A 12,027-nucleotide genomic window follows, 5' to 3' on the forward strand; every position below is an offset into this window, starting at 1 on the left:
TGTTTTCTTTTCTTTCCTTTTTTTTTTTTTTTTGACGGTTTTGGAACACATAAAAGTCAAACTGTTAACTGAGTTGGGAGCATAGGGCTCTGTCAGGCTAGGTCAGTACAACTTTTCCTGTAGGATGACCATCTTCTAGAACTGTTCTTTTAGGAGCCGAATGTATTTGGGAATATGGTCTGCTTCAGTGGCTTTGCTATCTGGCCATCCAGTCTGCTCCCACAGTGCTGACCTCACATGGGGAATGAGGTCAAGACAAGCAGTATACAAATGATTATTTACTTGTAGACAGAGGAATTAATTAGGAGGAAAAAAATGTCCAAGATAACTACTAGCATGCCAAAACTTCAAAGATGGAAAGCTGTGGCTTGTAAAGTAAGCATAAGGCAGCATATCGTACTTGCAAAGTTAGGGATTTATTGGAAAGCTGGATTATAGGGCAGTTAGGGTTCACTCAAAATTAAAAAAGAAATCTGATCAAACAATGAAGTACAGCATTTTAATGATGATCTGGAGGACAAAAAACACCTTACACGGATATATTCCCAAATTTGAAACTCAGAACACTTCTTTTTTGGTAGTTTTTGGACTTATTTTCCCAACAGCTATTTGGTTTAATGGTTTAGGAAGTGAAATTATCTTTTACATGATGACATTACTATATTTTTGCTTACAAATTTCCTCAGATGGAGTAAGCAACAAGAGGACTGACTGTAAAATTGTACCTTTTAGAAATCAGGAAATGTGTATTCATGATATTGCAACTAACATAGGTAAGAATTGTTACAATATGCATCTTCTTTTTTTTTTTTTTTAAGATTTTTATTTATCTGTCAGAGAGAGAGGGAGAGAGAGCGAGCACAGGCAGACAGAATGGCAGGCAGAGGCAGAGGGAGAAGCAGGCTCCCGCCGAGCAAGGAGCCCGATGCGGGACTCGATCCCAGGACGCCGGGATCATCACCCGAGCCGAAGGCAGCTGCCCAACCAACTGAGCCACCCAGGAGTCCCTACAATATGCATCTTCTTATAAATTTCTAACACTTGCTCAGGAGAATTTCATTATTCCCTTTATGCTTATCGTTCTAAATTTTCAGCAATTACCCTCCTCCTTCATCCAATTCCAGAGGATTTTCCAGGATTATAGAAAACTGTATCAAGTGTTTGCAAGCTATTGAAGATGTATTTTTGACTGAGTTCTGGAGTTCTTGTACTTAAATTGATGGTGCTAGATTTAATAGTGGAATTTGTAGCTTCTACCAGGCTTCTTCTAAGTAATACTACAGTAGCAAAGTACCTCATAATGGGGGTGGTAGAGCAGAGTCAGAAGAGCCAGGTTCCAGCTCTGTTTCTGCAGAACATAAGTTATGTCACGTTGGATCAGTCCCTAACATCTCTGCTTCATGATTGTCAAGAACAAGAGATTGAATTGGTGACATAATAGAGACCCTTCAAATATGCACTTGTATAGAAAATAATTTATGAACTTATGTAAAACAAGACCATATATATATATGTATATATATTTGCCAGCCTTTTTTTTTTTTTAAGATTTTTTTATTTATTTATTTGACGGAGAGAGATCACAGTAGACAGAGAGGCAGGCAGAGAGAGAGAGAGAGAGGGAAGCAGGCTCCCTGCTGAGCAGAGAGCCCGATGCGGGACTCGATCCCAGGACCCCAAGATCATGACCTGAGCCGAAGGCAGCGGCTTAACCCACTGAGCCACCCAGGCGCCCCTATTTGCCAGCCTTTCTTACTTGCAAAGGCAAACCTTAAGCCTTAAAAAGATTGGGTCACTATATATAAAGAGTACTAAAATGATATAGGAATTAACAAAAAGTCATCAGAGGCTCTCTTTATTGGTGATACTGTTAACCTTAAAAAATAAAATTGCCAGTTATTTCACTAGCAAAAGTTGGGTTAATTTGGGAACAGTAGGGAATTACAATGTAGGACAAGCAAGCTACCTCAAAACCATAGGCAAGTCTAACAAACAAAAGTGAGATGCATTATTTTATGGAAGAGAAACTTGGGAGCAGTTGCATTCTTCTTCTTCTTTTTTTTTTTTTTTAAAGATTTTATCTATTTATTTGAGTGAGACAGAAAGAGTATGTGGTGTAGGGATGCGGAGGGGCAGAGGGACAAGCAGACTCCCTGCTGAACAGGGACCCTGACCCAGTGCTTGATCCAGGACCCTGAGATTATGACCTGGGTGGAAAGCAGATACTTAACCAACTGAGCCATCCAGGTGCCCCAGGAGGGGTTGTTTCGGATAAAAGTCAGTTGGAGAGAAGCAAGAGTTCAGGGTGATGAAAGTTTCTCATCACCTGAGCTGCAGGGGTAGTGGATTTCTTATAGGAAATGCAATGTACTGCTTTTCCTGTTGGGGCCTGTAACTGATGATTCTTTCCCCTTGAGACTTTTCTGTTAAGGGTCCGTAATTTGCAATTCTTCCTGTGATTGATATTGATTGCTAAGACTCCCTAGCTTCCCCTTCTAGCCTTTCCAGTCCCCTTGAGATTTCCCTTTAATGTTCAGGATGCACAGAGAAAAAGTTCAAAGTACATCCCTACATCTTAAATCCTTAAGAGCGTGCTGATTAATTACAGTTCTCCATACTTCATAGCCAGCATCTCTGTAAGCTCAGGCATTTGGTCTTGTGTCTTATATAAGACCAAAGGGGGGTGGAAAGGGGCTGAAAGGGTTTTAATTATTATTTAGTTCAGGTCAGTCATTTCGTAAGGCTCAAGGGTTGAGTCTAAGTATCATAGTATTTCTTGAAGGGTGCTCAGCAGTTTCTGGACTAGCTGTCTCTGAATTTGAAGGGACTTTCTAAGGGATGAAAGGAGGCTCCCCGTGAATAACTTGACCAAAAAAAGAATGCCATCTCAGATGCAGAGACGGAGGGCGTGACACTCCAACGCCGAGTTTACTCTTCACTGCCCTCTCCCCGCCTTCCCGGCACGATTTGCAGCTGGGTAAGTTAAGTCACCCGACGGGCATCCTGGCCTCGCGCTTCGAGCACCGGGCGGGGCAGTTACGGGCGTCCAGACACAGGCCAGCCGGACTCAGGAACCTGTAATAATGTGGGGGGGCTCCCTCGGACCCTCCCTTGAGACGCCTGCGGACTGACCGCGAAAATACTGGAATCTGCCCAAGCCTGACTTAGGTGCAAGTCCTACTGGTCCGCGCGCGCGGGTTCGCCTCCACAGAAGGGCGACGGGCGTTCCGGGCAGGTGTAACCGCCGCGCCGGCCCCGCCCCCGCCGCGGGTCAGGACACTGATGGGCCCGTGAGGGCGGGGTCGGAGGAAAAACTGGCGGCTCTTTACGCTCCTCCCGTTGCCTGGTGACGGGGAGGAGGCGGAGCCAACGAGCTAAAGGAGGCGGGGTCTGCACGGAAGGGGCAGGCGTCAGAGAGGCGGCCGCGCAGCCGCCCTTGCTTCTCTCCCGCAGGCGCGCCCCGATCCGCGCCTTGCTTCGCCCCCGCCGTAGAATCCGTCGTGCGCACGCGCGGACCGAGTGGCCGCCTCCGCCCCTCGCAGGGCTCGCGGCTGGGTTCGTGTCCGGCACCCGGGCAGATACTGTAGGAGACGTCCGGGAGCCGGTGAACCGAGCGGTCTCGAGGGAGGGCGCGGGAGGTCGGGCGCTGGAAGAAGGACCGCGGGGGGCGGCTGCCGTGTCCACCGTGGCTGCGGAAAATGGTGTTCGAGTCGGTGGTCGTAGACGTGTTGAACCGGTTCTTGGGGGACTATGTGGTGAACCTGGATACGTCCCAGCTCACTCTGGGCATCTGGGGAGGTAACGAGACCGCCGCCGCCCCTCAATCTCGTTTTCCTTCCGGCGCCCGGTTGCCGGAGCCCTGCTTTGCTTTCTCGGGGCCTCGGGCCCCTCGCTTGCCGGGCGCCACCACCTGCCGCCGCCCGCCTCGGGGTTAAATTACGTAAAACCAGGCGGCAGTTCCAGGGCCTGTGCCCGCCAGTTGTTTGTATTCTGTCAGGAGGGTGCTCGGGGGGCGGTGTGCGGGATGAAAAGTCCCCCTTTTCCGAGCCGGGCGGCAGAGGGGACCCGCTGCGGACTCCGAGGGCGTGGGAGGCAGATCGCGCCCAGGAGCCGTTCCCAGGCGGTCGCCCCGAGCTGTCCCGCTTCAGGTGTGCGGGGCGTGGGGGAGGCCCCGAGACGCCCCGGGGTCATGTTGTACCCCTTTGGGTTATGACGAAGGCTCGGGAGAGCCCACGGAGGGGCGCACGTTGCCTTGCACGTGAAGGCAAGGCACCGGTGACCGAAGACGTCCTCTCGCTTCCCTCCTTCCCCAGCCGGGGCGTGTGGCTAACCGTGGTGTCTGCTCTGCTCCCCTCTGCGGCCACGCCGGCCGGATTCGGGTTGCTGGCCTGGCTTCGGCTGATAACAGAAAGCGAAACTCCTGTGTACGATCAACTCAAATGATTGGCTGTTTTCAGTTCACAACCTGACCCAGGAGTGGGTCACGCTTGCAAGGCTTTGGGATTTTGTGGGTCAGAGTGATTGCTTTTTAAGAAACGAGGTGCGCTGTGCAACGTCTCAGACCTACAAAAGACGGGGAGGAACGTGCGCTTAGATGGACCAAAGCTTTACTTTGTATCCGTGTACTTCGGCGCTCTGTCTTATTTGGAGAGTTATTATTAGTGCTTTCAGCTGTTTTTGTGTTCTACCCTTCTTTATCTTAAGCACCCGTTGTAAATTAGATTCCTTTCTCCTACGAAGTGAATCTCCTAGGCCAAAATTAGGGTTATTTATTTATTTATTTATTTGGACTTAACTGTTACTTTGTACACACTTTCAGCCCTCTTCTGAGATACTCGTTTATCTTGATTTTTCTCCTTTATGAAAGAGTGTGAGTAGATAATTAGTTTGATAGAACCTCTAGTTACTGCTGTTGGTGTCTAGTACCATGACAGAGCATGAACTTCCTGCAAGAACTAGGGACGTGGGTGCCAGCTCTGCATCTCTGACCCGTATCAGAAACTTGAAGATTGTTTTATTTGTTTTGCTTCTCATTTGCAGAGTAAAAATAATACTCTTTGTCTTCACACACCTCAGAAGGAAGCCTTGAAAACATTTTGTAGTGTGCTTTGATCTGTAGTGGAAGGTTGCTTCTGCATTCCAGGCGGGGGTCTGTGTAGAGTGTGATTTATCCGTGAATTTATTTAAAATTTGTATACAGTAAAATTCACTCTTGTGATGTAGGGTTCTGTCTTTCTTGACAAGTGCAATGTCAGGGAAAGTATCCACTATCACAGTCATTCCAAAAAGTTCCATCAGGATGCCAAAATTCCCTCTACAGCCCCTTTTCAGTCTACCCTTTCCAGCCCCCCTATTTCCTGGATACCACTGATCTGTTTCCATCCTTACGTTTTGTCTGACCATCTGTCCTTTCTTCCTTTCAAAATATTTTATTTATTTATTTGACACACACACACAGAGAGAGAGAGAGAGAGAGAGAGAGAAAGCACAAGGAGGCAGAGCAGCAGGCAGAGGGAGAGGGAGAGGAAAGGGAGAAGCAGGCTCTGCACCGAGCAGGGAGCCCAGTGCCCGGCTCGATCCCAAGATCCTGGGATCATGACCTGAGTGGAAGGCAGAAGCTTAAGGGACTGAGCCAGGGAGGCGCCCCAGTTTTGTCTTTTCTAGAGTGCCATATAAATGGAATTATATGGTAGCTAGCTTTTGGGGGTCTGATTGCTTTTACTTGGTTTCACTCTTTTCACTTGTTATGTAAAGTGAATTTGAGAGTCACCCATGTGTTGCATGCACCGGTATTTCATTCCTATATTTTTTGAGTGTGTGGTTTTTTTTTTTTTTTTTTTAAGATTTTTTATTATTGGACAGAGAGAGAGCGATCACAAGTAGGCACAGCTGCAGGCAGAGAGAGGGGGGAAGCAGGCTCCCTACTGAGTAGGGAGCCCGATGCGGGACTGGATCCCAGGACCCTGAGATCATGACCTGAGCCAAAGGCAGAGGCTTCACCCACTGAGCCACCCAGGCGCCCCGTGGTATTTTTTTATATGGATGTGTTATAAATGTTTATCTGCTGGTTTCCCTTTCTGGCCATTACGAATAATAGAGCTGTTAATAAACATTCACGTACAGTTTTTTTGTGTGAAAATAAATTTTTGTTTCTCATGGGTTAATGCCTAAAAGTGGGATTGCAAGGTTTTATGGTAAATGAACATTGAACTTCTGTGAAACTATGGAGCTGCTTTTCAAAGCACCTGTACCATTTTGCAATCCCACCAGCATTGTATGAGTGCATAGTTGCTCTGCACCTTCACTAGCATTTAGTATTGTCATTTAAAAAACTTTTTTTAAGCCATTCTAATAGGTATATAGTGCTAAAGTATTGTGGTTTTAATTTGCATACCTTTATTGATTAAAGATGTTGAGCATCTTTTCATATTCTTTGCTGTTTATATAGTTCCTTTGGTGAACAGTCTGTTCAAATCTTCAGCTTATTTTAAATTGGCTTTTTTCCCTTTATCTGTTGAGATTAATTTACATACCATTAAGTTTACTTTTTTAAAAATGTTACTTATTAACATAGTTGACATACAATGTTATATTAGTTTTAGGAGTGTAACAGTGATTCAACAATTCTAAAGGTTATGAAATGCTCACCATGATAAATGTTGTCACCATCTGTTGCCTTACAGCATTATCACAGTATTGACTGCATTCTCTCTGCTGTATTTTTTCTCTTGAATTCACCCTTCTAAAATGTACAATTAAGTGTTTTTTATTATGGTCACAAAATTATGCAACTATCACCACTAATTCTAGAACATTTTCAACACCCCCAAGTAAATCCCCATCCATATCCATTAGCAGTCACTTTTCAAATTCTCTGCCGATCTCCCGAACCCCACCTCCAGCAATTACTAATCTACTTTATGTCTCTATGATTTACCAGTTCTGGACATTTTACTTAAATGCAGTCATGCAGTGTAGATGGACTTTTGTTTCTGGCTTCTTTCACTTTATTTTTTTGAGCTTCGTGTTGTAGCATGTATCACTTTTTAATGACAGAGTAATAATCCGTTGTATGAATAGATCACATTTTGTTTATCCATTCACCAAGTTGTCATTTAAATTATTCGTACTTTTTTGGGTTTTATGAGGAATGTTGCTAAGAACATTCATATATACAAGTTTTCTTGTGGGCATATGTTTTAAATTTTCTTGGTATATGCCTAGATGTAGAACTGCTGAATCAAATGGTAACTCTGACTTCTAGAAAGGAACTGCCAAACTCTTTACCAAAGTATTTTCTTATTGTTAAGTGTTGAAAGTTCTTTACATATTATGGGTATGAGTCCTTTGTCAGGTAGGTGATTTGAAGATATTTTTTTTCATTCCCTTTCAAGTCTGTCTTTTGCAAAGCAAAAGTTTAATTTTTCGATTTAAACTTAAAATTTCGATCAAGTCCACTGTAGCAGAAATTTTCATGAGTCATGCTTTGGTGTATGTATGAAATCTGCCTTCCCTGAAGTCAAAGATTTTCTCCTGTGTTTTCTTGGAGAAGTTTTATAATTTAAATTTAGATTTCTGATCCATTTTTATATAAGGTGTGGTATAGGTTGAAGGTTGATGTTCATTTGTTTGCATGTGGTTGCAAATGTCCAATTGTTGCAGCATCACTCACTGAAAGGACTATCCTTTCTCCATTGAATTATTTTTGCACTTTTGTAAAAAATTGGACTTTATATTGTATGGGTTTATTTTTGGATTATAATGTTTCGATAATACATGTGTCCATTATTTCAACAATACCACACTTGTCTTGATAACTCTCGCTTTATAGTAAGTCTTGAAATCAGGTAGCATGATCCGTCTAACTTTGGTATTTGTGAAATTTTTAAAACAACATATTAGTGTTTTATGTATAGAAGTTGGTTATATTGATAAGTGAAGCTTTTAGTGTGTAAGAAATCCTTTGAGAATTTAAAAAGCAGTAATTTTTTTTTAAGATTTTATTTATTTATTTGACAGAGATCACAAATAGGCAGAGAAGCAGGCAGAGAGAGAGAGGACGAAGCAGGCTCCCTGCTGAGCAGAAGCCCCATGCGGAGCTCGATCCCAGGACACTGGGATCATGATCTGAGCCAAAGGCAGAGGAAAAAGCAGTAATTTTGATAAACTTAAAAATACTTGAAAATTTCACTAGATGCTGGAAATAGGAAAATAGGAAAATTGTAAGACTTAATATTTTGTGGTCTAATATCAGAAGGACCTATTGGTTTTAAATGTATGCTTTTGTTAGCTATGGTATCTGTAATAATCCAGCTAATTTCACTGTTAGCATATTAATAATGTTAATTAGTATTCAGAAGTTACATGGATGTTTTCAAATCTAAGAATGGGTAGTGTTCTGAAGAATTGTTTCTGAGACGATTTTTTGGAATTTGAGATCCATTTTTCCTTGGAAATATTGTTATATGAATGAAGAGTTTCTAAAAATTGATGTAATTACAATGTAGCAGAATAGTGGTAATATAGTGGGCCCTATAGGAAGTAGGCTATGCGCAGGAAGCCTTTATTTTGTGAGAGGGGAAAGAGGAATTGAACTTTATCTCACACTCTTGGTGAATTTCGATATTGGTATCCTTTTTATGCACTGCTATTTATAATTCACCCCTTTTTATAAGTCATCTAATTAGAGAGGTAGTAGTGCTTCATAGATCGTGCTGAGATTCATCTTCCAACTTTTCTAGGCAATCTAGAATTTCAAGAGCTAGGCTGCATCAGAATCAGCCATATGTGTTTGTTACGGATACAGATTTCTGAACTGTTGTCCAAAGAGTATAATGGATTTATGTGATGCAGTACACCAAAATCTTTTTTTTTTTTTTTTTTTTTTAAATAATGCAGGATTGTGATGAACAGCTAGGTGCATTTTTAGAGCACTTTCAGGCAAAAGTATTAGAAATTCAGAGACAGAAGCAATGTGATAGAATTATCATTTGTAGTGCAAGGAATACCTGTACTTTATAGCTCCTTCTGTAGTCTTGTTTCGTCTCTTTCTTGTTTTTATAAAACTCATAAATTTGCAGGTTTTTTTTTGGTTTGTTAGTTTTTGTTTCTGGTGGTGGCTATTACTCCCAACATTGTTTTGCAACCTTAGAAACGTCGATTTCTTGTTTTTGTTTTTAACTAGCATATTTTATTTTTGAAATGTTGCTCTTCCAATTTTCTCTTTATAGTAGACTTTATTGATCCACGGCCACCTATTGCATACCCCCAGTATACTAGTGGCTCTGTATTCAGGGCACAATTCCTTTCCCTCTTTTCAGCTTTATCATTTTCCATGACTTTATCTTCCATATCACCTATTTGGTTCTTTGCTTCTTCCATTCTCATTGGGATTCCATCCAGTCAGTTTTGCATCTCAGTTACAGCATTTTTTATTTTGGCCTGACTAGTTTTTAGGTCTTCTATTTCTGCAGCATGGGTTCTCTGCTGTCCTCTATGCTATTTTCAAGGCTGGCTAGTATTCTTATGACTTCTAAATTCTTGTTTTGTTCTAAATTCTCTCTGTTTTGAGCAAGTCCGTGACTATGGTTTCTTCTTGATCTCTCTTTTGGGGAGAATTCTTCCATCTTGCCACTTTGGTTAAGTTTGTCTTTGGCATGTTATGGAAGCTTATTATCTTTCCTGCTTCTGAGAGTAATGCTATATTAAAAAGGCGTCATACACTGTCCAGGACTTGACAGTTGAGGAGCTGTTTGCCGTGTGCACCCTGCATTTTGTTCTGGCTGCCCTTTCCCACAGGTCATTCCTCTGCAGACTTCTTCCTTGCTTGCAGCAGGAAGTGTTTGGGTCTTTAACTAGGTGTGCTATGATTTGTTTATTTAGATAAGCCTTGCAGCCACCACATTCACTCCCTCTAATTGTGCATATTGTTTTCTTATCTTCAGATCGATTTCCTAGTTGTTCAAAATGATGTGATGCCTGTCTAGCTGTGTTTAAGGGATGAGGCAAGCCCAGGGTTCCCCCCACTACTCTGCCATCTTAACTCCTTTCACTCAGGGCACAACTCCTAATTTGAAGGATTCCTTCTGTGATAGGAATATGCTGGGGAGCCAGCCAAATGTCTGTTGAAGTCTACTGGTAATTGCCAATTCTAATTTCTTAAATATTATTTTTACCTTTATGCTTTGAGAAACTTTAACAGAACATTAGAGCTGAAAGGGAATGTTTTATTATGAAAAGTGTTCAGACACACAGAATGGTTCAAGATTTTACAGTCCATCTACCAATAATTTAGATTGTACTACTAATTCTGTAGTAGTTAGATTAGTACTACTAATTCTTGTACTACTAATTCTTTATTGAAATAATTGATACGGTAAAATGCACATATTTAAAGTCTACAGTTTGGCCAATCTTGACTTATGTATCCTCTTGGGAAACAATCATCATGATCAACGTAAGAGAAGTATCCATCACACTGAAAAGGTTTTTTTGGCCCATATTGAGAGGTATCCAATTCAACATTTTTGTTGTTGTTGTTGTTCTACCATATGTACCTCTATTCCTGGTTTGCTGAAAGTTGTGCTTTTTTTTTTGTTTTTTGTTTTGTTTTGTTTTTTCCCCTCCAAGAATGTGTGTTGGGTTTTAGAAAATGGTTTTTCTTCATCTCTTCATATGATCATAAGATTTCTCTTCTTCAGCCTGTAATGTAATGGATTACATTAGTTGATTTTTTGAATGTTGAATGAGCCTTGCATACCTGGAATAAATCCCACTTGGTCTTGGTATATAACATTGTTGGATTCAGTTTGATATTTTGTTGAGGATTTTTGCATCTGTGTTTGCTGAGAAGTAGTGGTCTATAGCTTCCCCCCCCCCCCCCGCACCCCCCTTGCAACATGTTTATCTGGTTTGAGTGATGCTGACCTCTATAAATGAGTTAGGAAGTTTTCCCTATGATTTTGTTTCCTAGAAGAGGTTGTAGGGACTTAGTATCATTTTTTCCTAAAATGTTTGTTAGAACTTTAGTGAAACTGATTTGAGCATTATGCTTTCAGTTTTGAAAGATTTTTTTTTTTTTTAAAGATTTATTTATTTATTTATTTGACTGACAGAGATCACAGGTAGGCAGAGAGGCAGGCAAAGAGAGAGGGGAAGCAGGCTCCCTGCTGATCAGAGAGCCTGATGCAGGGCTCAATCCCAGAACCCTGAGCGGAAGGCAGAGGCTTTAACCCACTGAGCCACCCAAGCGCCCCTGAAAGATTATTTATTATTGAATCAATGTCTTTAATAGATACAGGCCTATTTATATTTTTTCTTGGGTGTTTTGCTGGAATATATCTTCAGAGGAATTCTTGTAACTTGTGGGCATGTTTGTATTCCTTTATAATCCTTTTAACATCTATTGAATCAGTAATGAAGGCCCTTTCATTTGTGATATTAGTAATTTGTGTCTTTTTCTTTCTTAGTGAATCTGGCTAGGGAGTTACCAATTTTATCGATCTTTTCAGAGAACCATCTTTTGTTTTCATTGGTTTTTCTCTTGATTTTTCTCTATTGAATTTCATTGATTTCTTCTCTAATTCTTACTACTTTTCTTCTGGTTACTTAGGATTTAATTTTCTCTTTTTTCTGGATTCCTAAGGTGGAAGCTTAGATTATCAATTTTAGATATTTCATCTTTTGCTTTTTAAAAAAATGTCTTATTTAGAGAGAAAATGCACGCACGTGTGAGAGAGAATGTGCGAGTATGAGCAGGGGAAGGGTCAGAGGGAGAGGGAGAAAGAGAATTCCAAACAGACTCTGTGCTGGGCACAGAGCTGGATTTGGGGCTCCATCTCACAACTCTTAGATCAGGACCAGAGCCGAAACTGAGTGGATTCCTCAAACGACCGAGCCAACCATGTACCCTTTTTTCTTCTTTTCTAATGTATGCATTCAATGGTAAATTCCTTTCTAAGCTTTGCTTTTGCTGCATGTCCAATTTTGAAAACTGTATTTTCATTTGATTCAAGATATTTTGCAGTT

At 41.7% G+C, this 12,027-nt stretch overlaps 1 protein-coding gene across 3 annotated transcripts in view; it reads left to right on the top strand.

The window, feature by feature from the left end:
• Positions 1-3,439: 3,439 nt before the first annotated feature.
• Positions 3,440-12,027, top strand: part of VPS13A (vacuolar protein sorting 13 homolog A) — a 236,782-nt gene continuing 228,194 nt past the window's right edge. For 2 of the 3 annotated variants that reach the window (XM_047699156.1, XM_047699157.1), the window contains exon 1: positions 3,440-3,798. In XM_047699156.1, the coding sequence (XP_047555112.1) occupies positions 3,699-3,798 (100 nt within the window). In that variant the 5' untranslated portion in view covers positions 3,440-3,698. The remainder of the gene's footprint in view (positions 3,799-12,027) is intronic. The other variant, XM_047699155.1, reaches the window with a different exon arrangement.

This window comes from Lutra lutra, chromosome 13 (genome assembly GCF_902655055.1).
Source record: "Lutra lutra chromosome 13, mLutLut1.2, whole genome shotgun sequence".
NCBI classification, from domain to species: Eukaryota; Metazoa; Chordata; class Mammalia; order Carnivora; family Mustelidae; genus Lutra; species Lutra lutra.